Below are 23,110 nucleotides of genomic sequence, written 5' to 3' on the forward strand. Positions count from 1 at the left end.
TGTATGGGCAGTGGGGCATTTGGTCTCTGAAACGGTTTTGCAATATGTTTTCCCTACCTGTACAACTGTGTCCTTGAATTTTATGAGTCCAGACGGGGGTGGGGAGGTGGGGGGGGGTGACCTTCCCATGTTGCCAGGCTACCCCATTAGATATTGCTTTTTGCACTCACAGCCCTGGCAGTCCAGGGGATCAGTTCTCTAAATGTTACTTGAGTCGGTAGATACAGACCACTTGAGATTTACTCTTAAGCAGCAATAGCCATAAAGCTTATATATGCTTGCAGCCCTGGCACTGCTCCAGGATTTGTCAGGTGTTGGCTGCCTTCTGGATGTCTTGGGGCTAGTCAAGTTAGTTTTTCATCTTTTTTTTTTAAACAATGCAAGATGTACACGGGGTGCTGCTGAAATGCGCTTTGCTGTAAGTGTTGAAGCCGGAGAGGAGAGCAGTGTGGCAGGCTGTTTTGTCCGACTCTCGGGAGTTACTCGCGAGTCGCTTGCAATTTCCAAAGTTTGTTATCAACACTTGGAAAAGCAGCGCAGCAGAAGCTATCTGGACTGCTGTTGATAGCAACTGCTTCACCTAAATTAGTAAGGAGTCTCTCAGAGACGGCCTGCAATGCACGTTCTTTCCAACAAAGGCACTGGTTATTAACACGTGCTGCTTGGCTGATCGGTTGGGAGAGCGTCTAATGTGGTGTCTGGTGGCAGAGACTAAATAAGGGCAGCGGAGGCTTGTTAACCACAAGTAATCCCTTTGTAGTCTCTGGCGCTGAAGTCAGAACATTTTCTAACTTGAAGTCAACTTAAAGGGGCGCAGTTGTGGTTTGCAAGCCTAACGAACGGCCTTTGCTTTTTAAAAAGTCCTTACCTTCTGGATGTTTCCTAGTTTGAAAAAGAGAAATGTGCTCTGTCTGGGGTTTTGAGCAAGCATGAACTCTGACTTCGGACGATCAACACTGACCACTGATCAACCTCCCGGCGATGGGAGGTTTGCTGCGCTCTGCTCCTTGTTGCATGGTCTCCCTGAAATGAGGAGCTGGTGGTGGTGGAGTCGATGATAATACAAGGCAGGGATCGACTGGGCTGTAGGAGTTGAACTAGCCTTTTTCAGCACTTCGAGTGATGTCTCTAGAGCCAGGGAAAAGCATGCGAGTAGGTGAGGGCAAGCTTGCCATTACCCTTGCTGTTCCACTTAGGATAGAGAATTTCAGTGTTTGGGGTGACCTTTCTCCAGCGCAGTTGTTGTTGTTGTTGTTGTTATAATCTGTGCAGAAATAAAACCCTGAAAATCCCATGGGCCAGAGTAGCTCCTCGGCTGGTTGCTGCGCTGGGGCGGAACATGTTGCACCTTGCAGTTAGTTGTGAAACTTGTGGTTGTATCATTAAAAAGAAATTCTGTGGAGTTTCAGTAATAGGTTTATGTAAATAAAAATTGTTGAAAGTTTGAGAGCGAGTGAGTGTTCTGCTGGCCAAACTTTAGGCCTCCTGTTCCAGTACTGTATTTCAGTTAACCAGTTAGAACAGTAGGAAGTATACCAATATTTCCATGTAAACCTAAGACTTAACTAGAACATGGGACAGAAATTGTTGGGGAACTTCAAGGTCACTTTTATCCTTGCAGATACAAAATATGCCACAGGGTGACAGGTTGGAAATCATTTTCTTTCTCACTCTGATGAATGGTCTATCACCTTTACTGCTTTGGAGTTGGTTTGAAAGGATTCCCCTTTTGTTCCAGAACTTAGCCTCCTTTTGCTCCAAAATTCAAACACGTGAATTTAGTGGAACTTATAAATAGCAAGTAATCTCATCTGTGTTTCTTAAACTAACCAAAAAAGGAGGAAAAAAACCCACAAGAGCCAGTTCTATGTGGACATTCAGAAAGAGGTCAGGGAGTTTCTCCTGTCAAAGGGCCAGGCTTGGGTTGCAAGCGTATCGTTGTTTGGGAGTCATGCAGCCCTTCGGTGTACAGGAAATCCATTGTGCTTAGTGTTTGCTCTGCAAGAGGCTTGACGCAGAGGCCGTAAGTGAAGTAACCACATACCCTGTGGTCAGAAAGCCTCAACTGCTTTCTGTGGTGAAACACTGTTTCCCAAAAAAGGGAAGAGAGGATATTCCCAAGGCTTTCTTCAAGTACAGAGATTGTAGAGAATAGCTCGACGAGAACAGTTGCGTGTGGGTTTGCTGCTGAGGACGAAACGAGATGTGGCTGCCACTGCTAGCACATAGGGATGGCAAATGGAGAACTTCTGGCAAAGACCATGCCATCTGAAAATCTGGTAACTTCATTGTTTAACAGAAGAATAGCAAATCTAAATATTCAGATGTGAAATACCAACCTCTTTCCTTCTGTTTGCTCCATCAGATAGACCTATTCAAGGCAGTGCCTTTATAATTAAGTGTAATTCTTGCATAATGGTATTAAATCTCATAGAAATTTTTCACAGGAAAAAAGGCTGAGTTTTGTTGGGTCTTTTTCCTAAATGATTTTAAATGATAACATATATTCTCGTCATTCAGTATTTCAAAATGAAACAGGTGTTTGATTGAAAAATAAGCTCCGTTTTCAGCTTTTGAATTTTTTCATGGTTTTTTCCTTCTCATTTCATCTTCTTACTTGCTCCCCAAATATTCTCAAGGGGAAAAATGGAAGGAGAGAGAAAAAGCCTTTCTTGCATTTTTGTTTTTTAAGAGTGTTCAATGGAAAAATTGGAAGTGAAAAACAGTTTGTATGGCACTATTGTTATACCTGCATGAAATTTGAGAAAGTAGGGGCAGGGGCAGAATGGAAGAAAACCATGAAAAACACAAGATTAAGTTGCCAAAGCCTAAAACAAGATGCCGCTTTTGTCCATTTTTTCCATTGGCTTTTTTCCTAAAAGTATCTATATTCTGACAAGCTTTTCATTTCAAAACCATTGAATAAACACACTATATCAAATGCTGTAGTAAGACTGGAGTGTTGTTATAGCCATAATGGTCCAGAATGTGAAACAATTAAAGGGTTTGGGGGGTTTTATGCTATCATTTGGAGGGGTGTTAGACAAGTTTTCAGGCATACTTTTTGTCATTCTTCAGATCTGTGGTCTGAAAGCTTGTCTAATATCTCTCCAAAGAAAACAGTTTTCAATAAAAATGTCACCAAATACAAAATAAAACCGAACAAAAACCTTGCCTCTTGTACATAACAAATACTGGTTGTTTTGACTATAGTCAGAGAAATTTCTCAGAGCCTCAGTTTCACAAATGAGACATCAGCCTTATTTTAGTATCCTGATCTTTTTTCTTTTTTTAAATGCATTTCTAGGAATAAAGCCTGAGATAAAGACAGTAACCTGTCTCACCATGGGTGAGCATTGGAAATAGCTTGAAAACAAGTATTCAACTCATCCTTTCACTTAAGTAATTTTAGATTTTTGTAAAGAGCCTGCAGTTCTCTTCTGCAGCTGATCAGACAGAAAATATACTAGCTTATAGGAGAATAATTTGGGTGGGTTTCATTCCAGTACTCAGTGGACCCTCACTGAGATCACAAAACTCCCACACTATTTGGCACTGTCAAGATGCTTTCATGAGAGGGACACAGGACTGGAAAAAGCAGTGCATTTGTCTCAGGGCTGACATAGCTTGGCACTACTGCACTGGAAGATTGAAACCAGGTTTGCTTGGTTAGTTTATATGCTCTTGCACATGTACCTAACTCCAGCCACACATTTCCCGACTGTCATAAACCCCACATTGATAAGAATTAGAATTATACACACAGACCACTCCTAATAGAGGAGGTAACTCACCCTTTCCACAACTTTCTGTAAGCCTTATACCACAGTTGGAAGGAAAAGAAGCATCATTAAACAAGCGGTTTCATTTTTTTTTTAGAGACTACTGCATTTATAACGAGATTCATGAGTGGTGAGTTTCTTGGTTTGTCTTTCCTCAAGTTGAAAATTAGGTTGGAAATGAAACTTCTGTACATCCTTCAGTGGAGACGCACAGTTCCTTTGAGCCACAACCAGGCGGAGGCAGTTGCTGAAGGAGGCGGCAGTTCTTTTGTAACTTAGGAGCCACGCCAGCTTGAGGATACCACTTGAAGGATATGAAATTAGTACATCTTCATAAAACCAAAAAGATTTTTATTTGAAAATGTGCTTCCTCTTGGATAACTTTATATAGAGCATGGACTTTTTTTTTTTTTTTTTTTTTTTAAAACAAATGATCATGGCTTAATTTCTCTTGAGTAGTGTTGCAGTTTTCTGTATGGTTTTGTTAAGATGCATTGCAGGTACTTGAATCCCAGGACAGGTTGTTGTACGCGGTTTTCTGTCACAGTCTAAAATAGCTCATTACTGGATTTTAGCTTGTAGAAACAAGCTTGATGTGGTGATCTCCAGTGTTGCAGATATGTGACATATCAGGAAAAAAGGCAGAAGGCACTGGGAGGAATATGTAGTATGCCTGACAGTGATCTGTGGGGTCCTGTGACAGAGAAATCATCAGATTCTTGCTTCCAGGTTCAAACCTCTTTGTCTGAAGAAACAAGTTGTCTTTACTAGAACATTTTGAGGCCTGCGCCTCTGTAAGTGGCCTCGTTTTCTGGAAATTTATGCTTGAGCATTACTGTTGGATCCCTTAGATCTTGCTGTTGCACTTAGACAACAGGGGCCCCAAGGGACCGGCAGCCAGCATCTTCTCTGAGAACACTCCCGCCACCTGATATTTTGGGGGTGACAGCTGTGGAGATTATTACAAACTTAGTCTGCAGTAACTTGTGCTGGCTTTCCATATGTGTTGGGTGTCTGTGGACAAAGCTGTCACAAACATGTCCTCTTCAGCTTTTGGAGCCTGAAGCCCAGAAAGGGATTTTCTTTGAAAGCTGGGACAAAAGAGGATGGTTTGCAGAAAAGTGTAGCATCTGGGGGACCCTAGTCTGTTAATATAAGGGATATACTCCAGAGTGGTGGGGATACCCATGGAGTGGTTAGGGGAGTGAGGATGTTGTGTAACTAGTACCCAAAAGGATGCATCTGTAGTAACACAACCTGGATGAGGACGTGCAGAGCAGGATGTGCTCGTGCCCTTGCTGAAGTCAATGGGGGTATTTAGTTAACTGATTTCAATGGAAGACCTATCAAACAGCACAGTAAAATTACTCCATTTCTGAGTTATGTGACCAGCAGTATGTACGGATAGATAAAGGATATTTTGATACCTGTTAGCCAAATTGCTTTGGTTCTTCAAATCAATGCAAAAATCATCTGGGCTACAGGAATCTAGCGACTGGATTTTTGTGGGCAGCTGTGTGGGGCTGAATGGGATACAGCGGTGTGGGCTTGAAAGCAGCTTTGCTTTCTCTAATTGGCTAAACTCTCCAGGACAAATGCCTGTTCCTAAAGGTTAAGCAGCTGGTAGCAGATGTTAGGTCAGGAATCACTCTGAACCCCTCTTGGGTTGCTCAGTTCTGCAAGGAGGTTGCGGGAGGCGGATTTTGAGAGCTGGTTGCTAAAGAACTAGGTTGGGATTGCTGAATCAATATCACGGGGGCATCTCGGGAGGGAGTGGTGTTTCTGTTGCTTGGTATCAATCTTTGCCCAATTAAGGAGCAACAGTGAGACGCCTTGAAGATCAGCTCCTCTGCTTAAATGGAAATGAGGTGATGAAAGGGGGGGAAGAAATTCTTCTCTTGCCCTTGTTACTGGAATAGGTGTTAACCATGGATGGAAATTAGGGAGTAGAAGAATATCCTTTCTCCGATGCTCCTGTTCCTCTGCTACACAGAGATTACTGATGTGGCATACTCAGGCCCTGTGCCTAAGGTGGGATTTTCAGAAGTACTTGGCATTGGCCTGACTCCACTCCCCTTTGGATCAGTGGTAAAACTCCCATCGAACTCTTGTCAGCGCGGTGAGGTTGCTGTGGAAAGTCCTGTCCTCTGTGCACGTCTTCTTTAGACTGACTCCGCCTCAGTCTGATCCTGCAAATGGTTTCGCTTAGTCAAACCACAACCCCAGCAAAACAATAGCCCTATTATCCATTAAGGAAGACAGATTTCCCTTTGCAGAATTAAGGTCAATTTAAGGTCCAGATACAGGAATGAAAATAAAGATTTCTAATGACCCTGTCAGCAACCTCAGATACATTTGTTGTAGGCTAGATGTGTTTCAAGCCAGGGTCCGTGAGATCAGAGGCTGGACCAAATAGGCCAAATATTTCCCAGTTACACTGGTCTAACTCCATGAATGTCAATAGCCAGCTGCGCCAGAGACTTGGATCCCTGTTACCGAGAGAATTTGTCCTTTTATTTTTGGTAGCGCCTTTAAAAACAAAAATCTATCTATCATTATATATAAAAAACGATTTTCGTATATTTTACTTTTTTGGCCATTAGTGGCCTTAAATCAATACTACATTACACGTTTATCAGTTTCATCCGGGTCAGAAATCTGAAGACAGTTAAGTGCTGCCCCAATTGTTAAATGACTAATATCCCTGACTATTCATGATTATTCCACATGCCAAAAGCTTTGAGATTTGCGTAACTTCTAGCTGTATTATAATTTGCCAAGCTGTTAAAGTGGTGTTGTTAAAGTAAATCTGAACGATACTCCTAAATAGTCTTTTTTTTTCGAAAAGCCTCTTAGTCCTTTTTCATTTACCTTTTGCTTTGGCCAGATCTGCAACCTGTTACCTACTGTGAGCCAGCTTTCTGGTGCTCGATATCCTACTATGAGCTCAACCAGCGAGTCGGGGAGACGTTTCACGCCTCCCAGCCCTCTATGACAGTGGATGGTTTTACTGATCCTTCCAACTCGGAACGCTTCTGCCTGGGCTTGCTGTCGAATGTGAACAGAAACGCAGCAGTGGAGCTCACAAGACGACACATTGGTAACCTGTATTTTTCTTGCTATCTTTTGAGCGGGAGGGGGACGTGGGAAATGCAGAATGGCATGCACAGCACTGAAGATTCTCTCACAGTAAACGAAAGCCAAATCACAGGAATTTAGGCCTGTTTCAATCATGGGTAAGCTGCCATGGTCTAGCTTCCACCTACCAGGTGACGGAAGCAGACGCACAGAAGCTACCACAGAATAGCTGATGCATGATCAGCTAACCTCCCTCTTTTTTTTAACTCGGTATATTTTCTTTGTTTGTCCATACTGACAGACTGACATCTGTTTTTTGCAACCTAGATTGTATTCCTGTATGCATTTCCTATGAGAATCCATGTGTTAATCCTTTGGTGCGATGACATGTTGCATTTTGTGAAAGATAACATTCACCAGTTTGGAAGCCTTATGCAATTTGATTCAGAATTGGTTAAAAAACAGTTCTGCATATCTGCAGTGACTTTAGGAGCCGGTTGAGAACCATATGTTAAATTGACAGAGTGTTTTCATGGTAACGACGAGTGGCATGTGTGCTGAGAGTAGGTAGCTTTCAGTGTGGCAGATTTGTGCGGTGGATGCTGCAATTGTGTGTGGCCAGGGAGTTCCATTTTGGCTTCATAAATTGCTCTTCTGCTTCACTTATCTCCCTCAACCTCATCTTCCCAAAAGAAGTGAGTGGTACCAGAATCCATTGAGGGAAAATAATAGTTATCAGGTTCATTTCCCATCACCACTGATGTAGCTGTCATTTCATTCCTCCCTGACTTGATTCAGAAGTAAGTAATGTTTCTAACAGATCTTCTGTGTTTGAAGTTTTGCAGATGACGGATGTTTTCTGCTTGCTTGGTTGCAGATTACTGACTAAACTGAAACTGCCCTATGTTTTCTAGGAAGAGGAGTAAGACTCTATTACATTGGCGGGGAGGTGTTCGCTGAGTGCCTTAGTGACAGTGCCATTTTTGTCCAGTCTCCTAATTGTAACCAACGCTATGGCTGGCACCCAGCTACAGTTTGCAAGATTCCACCAGGTAACCACGAATTTCCAATGTACCATCCTACACGATCTTAACGTTTGAAGGCTAGGGGCTCTACATGCAGAGGAGCCAGTCGGCACAGTTGACTGAATTTCCTGACTTCTGGGGTTTTTATAGTAGTCAGAAATCTGTAACCCATTTTATGGGCACTTCACCACTTCAGCACTGCTCATCCAAGAACAGGTGTTGTAAAAGGTCCCTGTACTATTCACGTAACCAGTAGCCTGTGTTCTCCTCTTTCAGAAAGACAAAACTGGAACATACTTAGATCAGATTCTGATCCTACATACATCACAATAACTGAGACTAGAATCTGGCTTCTAGTCTGAAAACTGCTGTGTAAAATTGATAGTACTCAAATTATTGTAGTAGTAACTCTATCAAATATTTGCAAAACCTTTTTGCTGAATCAGTGAGAGAGAGAAATCCATTTAATTTAGATGCACCCGTCATTTGCGCTAACCATTACACGTGATAACCATTACTCTGTTTTATGTTAAAAATTCTCAGTGCAAAGATCTTAGTCTAAGGCAATTATGCATGTAGCCCCTTTACTGTCACAGTTACAGCACTGAAGCCTGAAATCTACAGATGTGTCACAAGGGAATGTCATGAGCAGGGATCTGGGTTTTTCCATTTTCCCATGGAAAAATGTAGATTTTCTCTTTCAAAGGAGGAAAAAACCCAAGAAGCTGTGGGTTTCCCCTTGCAGGCTAGCAGAGTTCCAGTCTACAAAGGGCTGCTTGGGGCTGGGGGGGTGGGAGGAGGGCGATCAGAGGCATGCATGCATGCATGCAGCTCCTTGCAGGTAAGTCTGGAGGGGAGGGGAGACATTGGTGATGCATCAGGGTATGGGGGGCATGTGCTCCCTTATGCCCCCCAGTGTGTTGCGGCATCACCTATGCCACCCCTGTCCCACACCCCCTTTCCCCACACATTGGGGAGCTGCGGCCTGGGGGCAGGGGTCAGTGGGTTGGGAATGAGGGACACCAACAGGGCTGAGGGGAGTGGGGGACTGGGTCGGGAGTGAGGGATGCACTGGCGGGGCCAGGAGTCTACAGGTCAGGAGTGAGGGGCAAGGGCAGGGCACCGGCATATCAGGGCAGCTCAGCACCACAAACAGAAGGGCACCCACAGCTGGACCCATGTCCCGGTGAGCAAAGGGGGCAGGGGAAGCTCTGATTTTCAATGATTTTAAAAAACCCCAAATTTAATGCCAAAATATATAGCTATTTAGAGTTTATTTTATTATAATGATTGAGGGTACTGGTAGGCTTCCACATTGATATATTTACAATTTTAAAGCAATAAAATGTTGTGTTCAACTGAGGTATATCTGCGTATCTATATGTATATCTATATATTGGTGTTTCATTTTAATCACGAAAAATGTGGATTTGGGGTTTTTAATCAGAATTTTGGATTATGTAACAGAGAAAACCGGGGTCTCGGGTCATGAGTTTCTACTTGGGAAATGGCTACGTACAGAAAACATTTGGCTCAGGGTGTTCATGTTAAGTCAGGGTTTGCACATATGGGACCTTCCCCACTGCAGGGAATTCTGTAGGCAGCATCTTAAGGCAAACGTATTTTGGGTTGTTCTCACTTTCAGACTGGTATTCCTATAGCGGGGATTTGCCTGGCACATCTCAGTGCCTGTCTCTTGCCTTAGTTTCCAGTCCCAAATGGTCATCATCCTGCTGAGCGTTGCGGGAGATGATATCCCCAGTGCTTCGCAGGGTAGCTGCACGATGGAACCCCTGCCCATGCTTTGCTACAACCATTAATATTTGGGCAATCGACCCACAATACAAACTATTCATTTTGCTTCTCAGAGCATCTTTCTACGGACTTAGCATCACCTCCCTGTTGGCTTTTTCTTCTAGTCTGCTCTTCAGCCCTTTCACTCCCCTTTTACGTCCCTTTTCCTTAGAGCCAATTCTTTCACTGACCACAGGCTTCCCTTCTGTCTCTGTGCAAGATTTGCTCTAGAACCACCTGATCCATGATTCGTTTTAAAGGTGTAAATGGATATTGTATGGACACGCAAGTGAGTAGCCAGATCATACGGCTGTCGAACCATTATTACATCAGCTACTAGAAATGACAGCAATATGCTTCTGGAGTCGGGCTGAGTAAGCATGCTCAGAGGGTTTGGGGTTTTTCTTGTTTTTTAATTAGTTTGAATTCATCATGATCCAAGTAGTTGTTTTTCAGACTTGGCCCATATGTAGTCCCTACTGAGCACTAGTCATGTGCCAAGTTTCAAAAGTATAGATGGTTTCTAGTTATCTGGGTGAAGAAAGTGTAGCAACTTTTTTTTTTTTTTTACAGTGGGGAAAAGCAGTTATTTTTCAGCAGCACAACTTGAAAACAGCTGAATGGATTTGTCTTTAGCTTTCAACTGGGATTAAGGATTGGGAAAAATTCAATTTGAAAGGAGAATTCTTTGGCAAATTTATAATCAAGTGAAAAGACTATAACTGAAACAGGGCTGCAGCCTAAAACTTCAGCATTGGCTACTGAGCAATCTCTTCCAGTTCTGATAACTAACTACTTGACATACAGTTGTGACGGCTTCTGTGAGCTCTTTTTTTAGGCTGCATATTTCTATTACTTCCTTGACTATATTTCCTGCAACAGTTTTAACTATTAAGAGCTGAAGTTACAATTAAGGTTTTGCATTAGAATATGAGGGAGATTATTACGTATATTCGTGTCTTGATCAATTGGAGGCAGAAGGAAGTCGGGTCTACTGATGCTAACTTGCGGTGTGAGCATTAGGTGTCTCCTACATTACTGTTTCCGTGCTGTTAAAAGTTGAGCAGTGTGAGGAGATGGAGTCAAATTTGTATAACCAATTTTAATACCTTTAACAACTTTGTTTGTGGAATCTGTATCTAGTGTAACATGGCTTGAGGAGGGGAATAAGAGAGTTAAGCTGTTCCTTTCCATATGCGGGAAGAGATGAAACTTCTTCTTTGAGGTAAACTGATGCCATGTTGTCATGTTCTTGTCTTCACAGGATGCAACTTGAAGATTTTTAACAACCAGGAGTTTGCAGCCCTCTTGGCGCAGTCTGTGAATCAGGGTTTCGAGGCTGTGTATCAGCTGACCAGAATGTGCACTATCCGAATGAGCTTTGTCAAGGGATGGGGAGCTGAATACAGGTGAGGGCTTTTGTTTTCCCCTTTCTGTAGACAGCACTTACTTCTAAGCTCCAATTATACAAGCTCCAAGTAGCCCATGACACTAGGAGTGAGATTTTTTTTTCCAATAAAGTCTTTTTTGTGTTGCCTGTAAAAGTGGGAGATGTGACAGTTGTCCTTGTGACAACGCAGATAAATCTGTTTTTATGGAGATGGTTTCTTGTGTTAATATCTGGAGAAGTGAGAGTAAAAAACTGATCAGCCAGTAATGCATAACTTGCACCACTCCTCATCTTGGTCTGGTTACTGTGTTGTGCAGTGAAGATCTCTAACAGGGGCACTGTAGGTAAATCTTGATACTCCTGGTAAGAAAAACAGATATTTCTCCAAGTTAGGTTTCTAGTCGATAGTTTGAGTGTCTTATGTGCTGACTCTAGCAGGAGTGGATCAGCGTGAGAACTCAACAGCAGGTTAGATTTAGCTTTGACATTTCTTTTATCAGGGACTAATGGGATTAAATTGGAAGCAGATGGGCTTGGAAATTTACATTTTTAAAGTGTGGTTAGGGTCACTGGAAAACTATGGTAAATTCTTCCTGTCCCTTTCTCAGTGCCAGCCTCATAGCAGTTGTTTAATGTGCTGGGAGATTACTATTGAATGGGCTCTCTGCTTTTTTTCAAAAAGGAAATTAATACTGAGGTTTGACAGGACAGACAAAAAGTAATACTGACCACTCCTCAGTGAGGACCTTCATTGTGGTGCCTCTTGATAACACAGGCACGGCAGGAAGAGGACAAGTACAAACATATTCCAGCATTCGTGCTGCTATCACTGCTGAAATCCTGTTTGTCAAACAATTTGGGCTTGTGCATGCTCCCTAGGTAACGAAAGAACAGTTGAGAGATGCTAATTATTCAGCAAATGCATGTTGTTGAATGAGAGTTGCCTTGTGAGGGATTAGAACAAGGCTTGTGTGTTTTAGAAATAATTATCTGATGGTATCCTTTTAAACCCATGGCCTTGTACAAAGATCTGTGGTAGTTGTAACCTTCTCCTGGTAAACTCGTAGACGTGCCTCGCTGCTGCTTTTCCAGTCTCCTGCACCAGCAGGGGAGATGCCGTAGTATCAGCCCAAGCCTGGGCCTCTCACATTACTCTCCCACTTTCTTCATTTCTCCAGATGTTTGGAGTCCATTTTGTTTTGAAATCATCCTGCACCCAGGCCAGACCATTTCAGCCTTGGCTCCTAGCCATGGTCTATAATGAAATCCAGATGAGTCTGACTTACGGAAAATCAGCTATCTCATTAGAGCATTGTAGTGAGTGAAACTCTACGCGTGCATTTATCGTGGCGGAGCTGGTCTCTTGCTCTTTCATTTCCGTGCCATGAAATATTACATCTAATTGTCTTTGTCATAGCGCAGTTATTTGTTGAACTGATTCATATGAAAATCTTATTGAAAGCCGCATCCAGGGCATTGTTCAGTAATCTCTGGTTTAGCTGCTTAGCCAGTTGAGCAATCTAATTGGCGGGCCGTTTAATGCATTTGTATGCCAGAGATCGGGGTGGGGGGGCCGTTGCATAAGAAGCCCGTGACACAAATGTTCTAATACAGGCAAGCAAGAAAGCCACCGAAGGCCTCGCTGGGTGAACTTACTGAAATCCTGGAGCTGATAGACTGTCGCTAGGTCTGATCTTCTGAACAGAGCAGCAGAATAAAGCATGAAGCTAATGACCTGAGAGTGGGGGGCGAGGGGCAGCATGCCAGGTGATAGTGGTGCTGAGCTAACCGATGGTCTGTTCTGTGTTAATCAGGGATTGAGGAGGGGAGGCACATGGTCTGTGTTTCATTTCAGTGAGATTGTTCAATTTTTTTCCAGGATTTGAAGGGTACATAAACTTCAGAGATGCTGCCAGGGAGCATGTGTGCGAGCTGTTCTGCTCTCACTTGCAATTCTCTTGCCTAAAGAGCACGCGAGACACCCTTTAATGCAAAACACCATTGGGGTGCTGAATATCGATGCAGGGGAAAACCCTGCCGATACACCCCCTTCTACGGCCGTGCATAGCATGCTGCCAGCTCTGGCCAGCGGTGCCGGAGCTGGGGACAGGTGTGGTGTTTCACAGGGAGCGTGGCTCCATTTTAAGATCCAAAGCCGAGATGGCAGAGGTGGCAGCTGAGAAGCCTGTGGCCAAGCCTGGCTCTTCTCACTGCCACTTGAGTGTGCGAAGAGCTGTCGCACCGTGAGCCTTATTGAGGGGCTCAGTTGCAGCCAGTGAAGTGTTGGCTTTTTCTTCTCCCAGGGGGCTTAACTCTTAAAAACTTGAGGTGGGAGTACAGTTAGTCTCTCTCTGCTCTCCCCTCCCCATCCTCTTCTACAACACCTGTACCTGGCTCTGCCCAGAACCAGGCTCCAGCCCTTTATTGGACGAAAAGCTGAAATCCAACCTGCCATCCTTCTGCAGGGGAGAGAGACCTGCGCCCTTCCCCTTGCCCCACCTCTCTGCTCTGTGCCCTTTTAGCCTTCTGGAAGCACTTGCTGTGTCCCAGAGGGGGTCCAGCCTGAGCGAAGTTAGGACTGAATGGGAGGGGAGATAGGAGGAAGGGATTTTTTGGCAAGAGAAGGAGAGATCACCAGAGGCAACAGTTCCAGCTGAGTCTTCTCTCCCTTCACTGGCTACAAACCCACTTTGTAGCCCTGGAAGTATTGAAGCAGTTGGGTTGGTGGATTTCTAAGCGTTATGACCATGTTTCGGAAATACCTATGGGCCTCCCAGATGCGTGTAACAAAGCAGTAGGGATGTCAGGACTTTTTTACAGTACTCTGCAGTTCTGCTTCTTCATGGCCTCTTTGTATTCAGTTCATAGATTTCATAGACATCAGGGCTGGAAGGGACCTCGGGAGATCGAGTCCAGCCCCCCGCCCAAGGGGCAGGAGGTCAGCTGGGGTCATAGGATCCCAGCAAGATAAGCATCCAGTTTACTCTTGAAGGTGTCCAATGTAGGTGCTTGAACCACCTCTGATGGCAGGCTGTTCCAGACCTCGGGCGCTCGGACAGTAAAGAAATTCTTCCTTATGTCCAGCCTGAAACGGTCTTGCAGATGAAGGGAGTTGGACTAGATATGACCCCCTGAGGTCCCATCTAGCTCAACTTTCCTGCTTCTAACTGGAAGATTTAAAGGGCTAAAGGAATACAAATGAGGTGTCAAGAGTAACTCATGGGGATGCCTTGATGTGTTTTCACTGGTGGATTTCTGTGTTTGGAACATGCATGCAGAAGTAGGTAGGATAGTTAGGATTGGGAACAGCTCAGCCAGGACTATTGCTGTCACAATGTGAGCACACCTAAAAAAGCTTGGCTTGTTTAGTCCTGCAACATGAAGATTAAGAGGCATCACAGTGGCTGCCTAAAAATATCTCAGGAAAGTTGTGGGAGTTGATCAAATCCAAAGCTCTCTGCTCCTCAGGGGGGACTGAACTCCACAGAGGCACCCCTGACCCTTAGGACGACAGGCGAGATGAATGCAAACACCCGAGTACAGGCTCTGAATCCACTGCGTATGCTGCCGGCAGCCGTTTGCAGGACGCTCCCCGGCGTGGGAGGTGAGGGACAGATGGATCCTGGCTACATGGGTCCGGCCACGATTACAGGGCAGCCGCAGAATGCGAGCAAAATGCCTTGAGAAAGATCCCCACTCTTTCCAAAGTCCTGTGGTCTCCCATGTTTGAACCACATGCTACAATCTAATGCCCCAGTTAAGAGGGGAGTGCCCTGATCTTTGTTTTAATAACATGCAAGCACATGAGCTCTGATGTAATTATGAGAAGTGAAGTCTTAAAAGGCAGCAGAAAAACGCCATTCAGATAACAGCTTTCCTTCTCTCTTGCCAGGATCAGATGTTCCTCTTTTTTGAAGTCTTTCAGCAGTAAATAGCTTGTTGCAGTTATCTCCTGCCCTGATCAGATGGCAAATGGAGGGGGAAAACGGTGTCATTCAGAATACAGCAGCCTGTGCCAAAAACGTGTTATAGAGAAAGGCATTTCTCTGGGCTAACACGCAGGCCTGTTGTCTAAGCAGGAAAGAATGTTTTAGTAGCTGTAAAATCTCTTCACATTTGTAAAGTTTTTAAGTCACATTTGTGTGGGTTTTTTTCTTCTAGGCGGCAGACTGTGACCAGTACCCCCTGCTGGATTGAACTGCATCTTAATGGCCCTTTGCAATGGCTAGACAAGGTCCTTACACAAATGGGCTCCCCAAGCATCCGTTGTTCCAGCGTATCTTAAGGCAACATCTCCTGGGGGGAAAAACAAAGACTCTGGAAAATGGAATCAGTTTAACCCTTAGCAAAAAAGCATAATAAATAAATTCCCTGTAGTCTTCGCACGATCAGAGAAAGCATCAGCTGCAAAGCACAAGATGGTTTTTAAACTAAATGCCAGTTTAAGCCATTTCACAGAATCTTTGTTAGCACTTTGGTTACAATACGATGGGCCGTTGGAGGTAGAATTTGAAGCTGAAGCTTATTATGCTAAGAACATGGACTTCCAGTTCTGTGGAGTGAAGCCAGCGCTCTGCACTTAGCCCCTCGTTGCGTTTGTGTTGCCTTTGCTATGTTGACTTCTGAGCATGCGGAAGCCCCTTCTGCCCTGCGGTTCGGGGAGCCCTTCTCAGCCTAGTGCCACGGCATCTCTCTCAAGCCAGATGCTGGGGATCGTCCCTCTTGAGTCCTGCTTCTGCATAACACTCTCCTGCTCCTTGATGGCCATGGTGGTCTTCTGTGACTGGACCCGCAGCTGCTGTGGGAAGACAGAAATGTTAAATAAAACACACAAAAAGCCTGCTAGCAAAGCACCAAAGAGAGCCCCCAGAGAGCAAACTTCTTGCGTCGGACAGCTGGCAATGTGGCAGGCCTGGTTTCTTGAGTGACGGATACAGTTGATATTGCAGGAATCTCGGAGACTGGACTGAAGCAAAGGAGCAAAGTGAAGACTTCCTTGAAATGTTGCTGAATGTAGTGGTATTGGCTAAAGTGCCTCTCCGACGCGTGTTTGAACCTTGCAGTGAACTCTTGCCACATCTGGATGAATTGCTATGTAGTCCATTGGCATAAGTTACATGAACTTTGCATTGTAACTTGATATGTCAAATGGTGTCTTACACTTGATAAACATTAAGGGCTTTGAATTCAGTGGCTGGGTCTCGAAGGGAACTAACCAGTTGGTCCTTGCTGCCTTTTTCAGAAAAAACACCTGGTAGTGAACAGAACGAGAGCAGGCTGTGCCGCCACACAGCTTGGCAAATTTAACCAGCATCTCTCCATTACAGAGAACCTCCCTGCTTAAATCTGTCTGAAATGATTAAAAATGCTCTGAAGTGTGTTACTGCCTGGAAGGAAGGGGAGTGTGTATTTTAGATGTATTATAAAATGCTCATTTTAAATATACACCCTCCAGGCTGTTGTAATGCTTATCGTTTCCAGTGATGACTGTCACAGCCAGCAACTGCAACTTGGAGCGGGGGGGGTTTCCAATATTTCTTGGTACAGCTAAAATTTGCCATATACATTTTGTAACGTAGTCTTTGCTACCCAACCGTCTGTTGCTTTTCGTTTGTGTTAAACATGATCTGCATTTGTGCCAAACTGTTAGGAGAAAAACCTATCTTCTTCAGAGTTTCCTATGGAAATCTCATCTAGAAGAGACAACTGCAAAACCTAAGTGTGACTCAGGAAAGTATAGACTGGACTGCTCTTGGCAGTGCCATGTGACAAGGCCTCTGTCCTGCAACCGTTGGTGCCCTGGGTACTGCAGTGAGTAGTCCCCTTCGGTCCAGTGGAACTGTTGGCAGTGTTCAACAGACCGCATACACACAGGGGCTTGAGGGTCTGTGCTTTAACTCTTTCGATGCATAAGGAGTTGCCACGTACCTGTCTTTGTAGTAGTGCTCACTCTTTTAGTATCTCTGTCTTCAGGCACTACCTGCAATGCTGGGTTTGCAAATCACGGTGTTGTTCCTGAAAGCAGTAACAAAGAGGGAGGCATGCATGGGAGGCAAGATGCCGTAGATTCATCCACTTCAAACTGGCTTTCTGCCTCTCTGGGGCAGGGCAGTTAAGCTACCAGTTGCACTCTTCAAACACGCAGCAGGAAATTCCTTGCCAGTGGTGTTTCTTTCTAGCAAAGAAAGGGATGTCTTGGAGTAAAACTTTCCACCAGCAATGAAAAATGACTGCTCGTATGTTATTCCTGCCTGTGGCAGAGAGTTCCAGCGAAGACTTTCAATGGCACTTGATTTTTTTTGAGTCACTTCTATAGTTTCTAAAACATTCACCTCTAGCTGTTGACAGTGGCACTCTCGGTAAGCATCAGTGCTTAAATCAGAGTTTTCAGGGGTAGGTAGCTTGCTGTTTCAGTGCTGCACTTGGCTTGTTAAACTCTCTCTGAATGCTTCGGACACATGCGGCAAGAGGGGAACCAGGTAAGATCCTCTTTCCAAATCATACAAGAGAAAGCAAGACCTGATTGTCCTCATACTTAGATTTGATGGAGACGGGCCTAAGTAGGGTGTACTGTGATTTACATCCAGGTATGGGCTTCTGACGTCATTGATGGAAAAACTTTATTCTGAAGCGGGTTGTGGTGGTGGCTGAATGGCCATGATGCTCAGAAAGAGAAAGTGCTATTTAAGAATGGCCCAAGGCTTCTTTCCTGAACATCTTCAAGCCACGCTGAATTATTTTACTGAACAAACCCTGGTTTTGCTCTTACATAAGCATGGAGGGAGCTGAAGTGTATTGGTGCATCATCCCCAAAAACTGACCCTTTCCGTTCCACAGCAGGATTTGCATTGCCCTTGATGGTGCTTAAAAGAACCCGGCATGGCCTTGAGAGTCCACGGTGAGTTTGGAGGGCAGCAGCGGGGAAAAGGAAGGAAGATCCTTTTTGATATGAGATCCCCACAAATAATCTTTTCCAACCATTACCCCACTCAAATTGGCACTTGGATTTAATTTGCAAACCACTTGGATACTGGTTCAGTTCAGTAGAGGGTTAAAATTGGCTAACTTTTCCTGATGTATAGCCCAAAAAGGCAGTATTCAGGTCAGAAAAGTAAATTTTGGTTCCAACCTCATCACTGCGCCAATAAAATGAATTCTGATTCAAAATGTCAGTCTATTGATCAGTACTGTTCAGGTAAATACGATGGGAAAAGATTCTTTGCTGGAATATTAAAATCCTCCTTCCTTTTGTCTGCCTTCACATTAATTCACAAGAGCTTTACGGTTTTGAGATCTTAAATTCAAGTGGGACGTACTGCATCTTTCTAACAACTGAAAAGCAGAGCGGAGAGGGAGAGATGATGCAACAACAATGTTCTTTTGTGTTGCACAGGTTTAAATGGATAAAACTTGTTCCCCTTCAGATTTGAAATGTACTTTACATGTCTTAATCGCACCATTTTATGTAGACACTAATGAAAGGGAATAGGTAGCACTTAGGCTTAGGTTAATGTAGTCAGCATTGCTCCAGAGGTGCATGTGAGGTGTTTTTTCTTTTCTTTTCTTTTTTTTTTTTTTAATGTTTAAATACTTATTTTCTCAGACTTTTATTACAGTAGCTTTGATATGTAGCACAAATGTATGCAGTCAACCATGCCCTAGCTTAGATTACATACCTGTACTGGAATACCTTCTCTCTTCGTTGTAGTCTGGGCTAGTTTACCAGGGTTTCATACATTTTTGTTACAAGTACAGAGTCACTAGCAGGAACTTTGACTCCCTTTAATCAGTGTAGTCAGACACAAGGGCATGCCTGCTGGCAGGCGCTTACAGATAGCCTTGTGATTTTTAAATGACTGTGGTGATTTTTTTTTTTATGATTTAATGTATTGAACTGACTTGCAGTGTGCATTTTGTGTTTAATTAGCTCTAAGGTAATCCAGTGCTATCACGCTCTCTCATCAGCAGTAGTAACGTATGTATATGTGCAAAGGAGGAGGAACTGAAATGCAATCCAGTTCTTCTCGAGGCTCTTGCTACTAACACATACCCAGGAATGGTGGTGACCTTTGAGAAACAGTTCCTATCCGGCCAGTTCCCTTTCCTCCAGGGGCAGGCGTGCTCGGGGTAGCATCCTTCACAGGGCGAAGTCTCACAACTCGGTCTGGAGCAGGTGGTGCCCACATCCCCATCTCTTGCCAGTTACTGACTGGAAGAAGCACTAGGAGGAGGAGCACAGCTCTGCGAAGGACTTCAGCGCCAGCCGGCTCCCTCCGTGAGAGCAGTCCTGGTTCTCGAGGGCGCTAGGCAGGTAGAAGTATCCCAAGGAAGCTGGTCTAAACTAGAACCAACAGTTATTTCTATATAGTAGTTGAGCTTTATGGTTAATAAATGCAGTATATTCTCTTCATTTATATACATGCTTTCATATTTATGTAGCTCCTTTTAAATACTCAGATGAATCCTACTTAATTTTTGACCGAAAGGGTACTTGGAGGGTGGAGAGGGAGAAGGTGGGAAAGTCGCTCCTCCCCAGCACCCATTAATTGTGAAGTAGTTACTGGTGTGATTGCAATGGGACATCCACCTCCACCTGAACACCAAGCCCGGGGGGGCGCGAAACAAAACGTGCAGCTCTTGCATTTGGTTCGGCTAATGCTGCTGGTGTTGCTGCTTGGCCTTTTCACCAACAAGTGCACACAGATGGGCTGTTGCCCCTCACGCTTCTGGTTCTTCAAGATTCATTTTCAACAAAATGAGGGTTTAAAAAAGGAAAAGCAGGCATTGCTGAGTGAATGCTTTCGTTCATCTGCTGTTTCCTCCAGAGCGTGAGTGCTGGAGGAGTTGGCTGCAACGTTGCTTCCAGTTCACTCTTGAGATGGAGGAGCCCAATCTCCCTTTGTTTCTGGACTGAATTATTCCCCCTTTATAGCTATGTACAAGCATGTTTGCATTAGTGTTTAGACTTTCTTAACCTGAGTTCATACCTTAATGAATGGTGCTGTCCCTTACGTGCTTTGGCTTGTTAAGCATTATTCACCTATTGTTACTCAAGGCCTGTACCATTTATGCCCTCGTATTTCATATGTGAAACTGTAAGTTCTATTTTTTGACATTAATAAAGTTTAATTGGAAAATGGAGGCTTTTTAGCCAATAGAAATTGTATGCCTGTATGTAAAGGGCAGACAAGTGTGGGGAAAGCACTGATCGTTTTAGAAACCACAGTTATTTAACAATGCATACTAAACACTGGCCACTTCAGCTCCTGAAAAACATCCCTGGTCATATATACCAAGCCTGTCTGTTCCTTTCTGAAGTTTGGGAAGTTAGTTGCATGCTGCGCGTCAGAGGAGGCTCTTGCAGAGGGATAGGAGAAGTCTCAGTGGTGGCCTTTATCTAAAGAGCTGAACACATTTATAAGAAATATCAGCATCCCTAGTTTGAGAAGGGGTTTTGCTGAAGATCAAGCATGGCTAAAATGGTTCCCCCTTTACCTAATATACCAAACTGTTATGTATCGGCTTTGAAACGTGGAAACTCATTGCTACATGCCTGTGAACACAGGAACACCTAACACATGATCCCAGGCTTGTGTCACTAGCAACTTTCTACCCAGGTGAAGGGTGGCATTTGGGGTGGACGGATCACAGATAAGAGCCTTGAAGTCTTAGGTTGAAAGCATGGGGCCTGGGCAGCTCAGCCCTTTGCCTTTCCAAAGAAGATAAGTGTAAGAGGATGGACTGTGACATCCACGTGGGGCCTTTTCCTGATAGTTACCCCTGCAGCTTTCTTAGCCTGAAGTTTCCCCTCCCTTCACAACAAGAAGTGGCTGTGATTGCACTGCAAGATTTTTTTTAAAGAGCTTTGAATTGGAAAAGAAACAAAATAGGCCTTAAAAACCACGCGGCAATGCTTGCTGGCCAGGTTTGCAATCAGTCCGTTGTGATAGAAGCATCTCCTCCACAAGGTGGTAAAACTTGCCAAGGAACCTGCCTTTGTCACGGGCTCCTGCAACGCAACCATGTTGGGGTTAGTTTCAAGTTTGGCACGTCTTCTGTCATCCAGCTCCCCCAAAACTGAGTGTCTGCATGCAGAACTGCTTGAGTTGGAAGATGATGCATTTAATTATAATGGCCAGCTGGTGCTTTGAAAATCATTGGCAATTGCTTTGCTGTCCTGTCCCATTTCTTGCAGGAGTCAAGACGGCAGCAATTTTATGGGTTCCCCACCAACTTTTCTTTTTAAAACCATCATGTACTTTTAGTGGGGAGGGGAAGAAATGCCAATTCAGAGTATGCGGAGGATCTCGTACTAAGAGCACACTGGTGGTGCTGGAATTGCTTGCATCTTTAACTGCAATTCAGCCCTGCTTTCTTGCGTCTTCAAGCAGAAACATAGAAGTTAACCCTCCCCACCCCAACCCCAAATATGCCCTTTTAAGGGAAATTTTCTAGATACAGAACTTCAGCATCGGCTCACATCATGGCTCCACTTCGGGAACAGTCTCCTCTCCTGGCAGAGGGGGCAAGAAGGGCTCTGCACACCTCCCCGCTGGCGGCAGACAGATCTGTTTTACTCCTGCAGCTCATGCCTGCAGGTGCATCGGGGAGGGTGTCGTGCTTTTGAATCGTGCTCAGTAGACCATCCCCAGGCCACGTATTCACTTTCCGATACGAAACCCTCCTCCGCCGGCTGTTGCAGACGTGTGCTAATGTCTCCCTTTCGTGGTCATTCAGTTGACTGGGGGGGGCGGGTAGGTCCGTGGTACCAAGAGCAAAGCGTGTAGCGTAGAGGGGCTGGGTGGTCTTCAGCACTGTGGCCCATGCCCACAGCATGCGTACGCAGCATTCACTGCAGTTGCCGCCACAGGAGCAAGTCGTAGCAAAACCCTTTCTAATGCGGATACGGCTGCCAGACAGGTAAGCAGCTGCTGCGGGCAGGGGTGGAAGGTGCAAGGAGATGGCGCACACGGCACAGCAACGCTATGCTATATACCCAGTCTGCTTGCTTCCACGACCTCCTCGCAGGCCTGCTAACGCGCCGCAGCACCGAGACGTAGGTGTTTGGGGGGTTGTTTTCCTGACAAAGGATTGAGGAAGAATGCTTTTTCCACTCCGCTCGCCAGTGATGTGGTCATGAAGTGGCTTCGTCCAGGTTTTGTACAGAGGTTTGCCAAAAGCACGCGTGATGCCATAAATCATTTTCAAGCTCTTAAGGGCTACGCTGCTCGCTCTGTTTGCAGTCACCTTAACTTACAGTTTTTAATCACCGACCCACTGGGGCAGGGAAATGGGGGAGTCTGAACAATACACCGTGTGAAAAATAGACTGAAATACTGACCCACTGCAAATGTCTTACCCAGAAACTGCTGCTCGTCCTTCAGACAAATGTTGGGGAATAAAATTGATCTCTGGGCAGGAATCTCTTCTCCCTTTCAGTGTAATCGCAGCGCTGTGCATCAGTGTTGTGGTTTGGCTAGCAGAAGAGTTTTTCTACCTCAATCCCAGCCTGCTTCAGGGAACTCCTAACAGCTGTACGGCTCTTCTCTGTGGAGGTGCAACACACACAGGGTAGCTCTGAAACCTCGGTCTGCTCCTCCTGGTGCCCTAAGGGAGGGTTTTCTCCAGCCCTAGGGTTGGCAGGAAGCACCGCCTTGAAAGCAGGATTTCCATCAAGCCACTGCATCCTCACCGGCCCCGGGGACACAAGGCCTTTGCACACTCTCAGGGACTAGAAGCAAGTGGAGCATTGCTCTTGGCCTCTAGCTTCAGCATTGCAGCTATGGCAATCGCCATTCAGGTGGGGAGACAGGCCCAGTTTCTGCTGCAAGCCTGCCTGGAGGGGTTCACTGCAAGGCTGTTGGTTCATTATCTGCATGCACTCATGCAGAGTTTCTTAGTCGCAGAAAGTGAGGGCTGGAAAGGACCTCAGGAGGTCTCTAATGCAACCCCCTGCTCCAAGCAGGACCAGCCCTGACTACATCATCCCAGCCAGGGCTTGGTCTACCTGGGTCTTAAACACCTCCAAGGATGGAGACTGC

At 44.9% G+C, this 23,110-nt stretch overlaps 1 protein-coding gene across 1 annotated transcript in view; it reads left to right on the top strand.

The window, feature by feature from the left end:
• Window positions 1-20,941, top strand: part of SMAD3 (SMAD family member 3) — a 103,035-nt gene extending 82,094 nt beyond the window's left edge. Inside the window, exons 6-9 of the mRNA XM_019533859.1 lie at window positions 6,670-6,882; window positions 7,775-7,912; window positions 10,944-11,088; window positions 15,231-20,941. Of these exons, the coding sequence (XP_019389404.1) occupies window positions 6,670-6,882; window positions 7,775-7,912; window positions 10,944-11,088; window positions 15,231-15,354 (620 nt within the window). The 3' untranslated portion in view covers window positions 15,355-20,941. The remainder of the gene's footprint in view (window positions 1-6,669; window positions 6,883-7,774; window positions 7,913-10,943; window positions 11,089-15,230) is intronic.
• Window positions 20,942-23,110: the final 2,169 nt, after the last annotated feature.

Source organism: Crocodylus porosus, unplaced genomic scaffold (assembly GCF_001723895.1).
Source record: "Crocodylus porosus isolate Cpor-Errol unplaced genomic scaffold, CroPor_comp1, whole genome shotgun sequence".
Taxonomy (NCBI): domain Eukaryota; kingdom Metazoa; phylum Chordata; order Crocodylia; family Crocodylidae; genus Crocodylus; species Crocodylus porosus.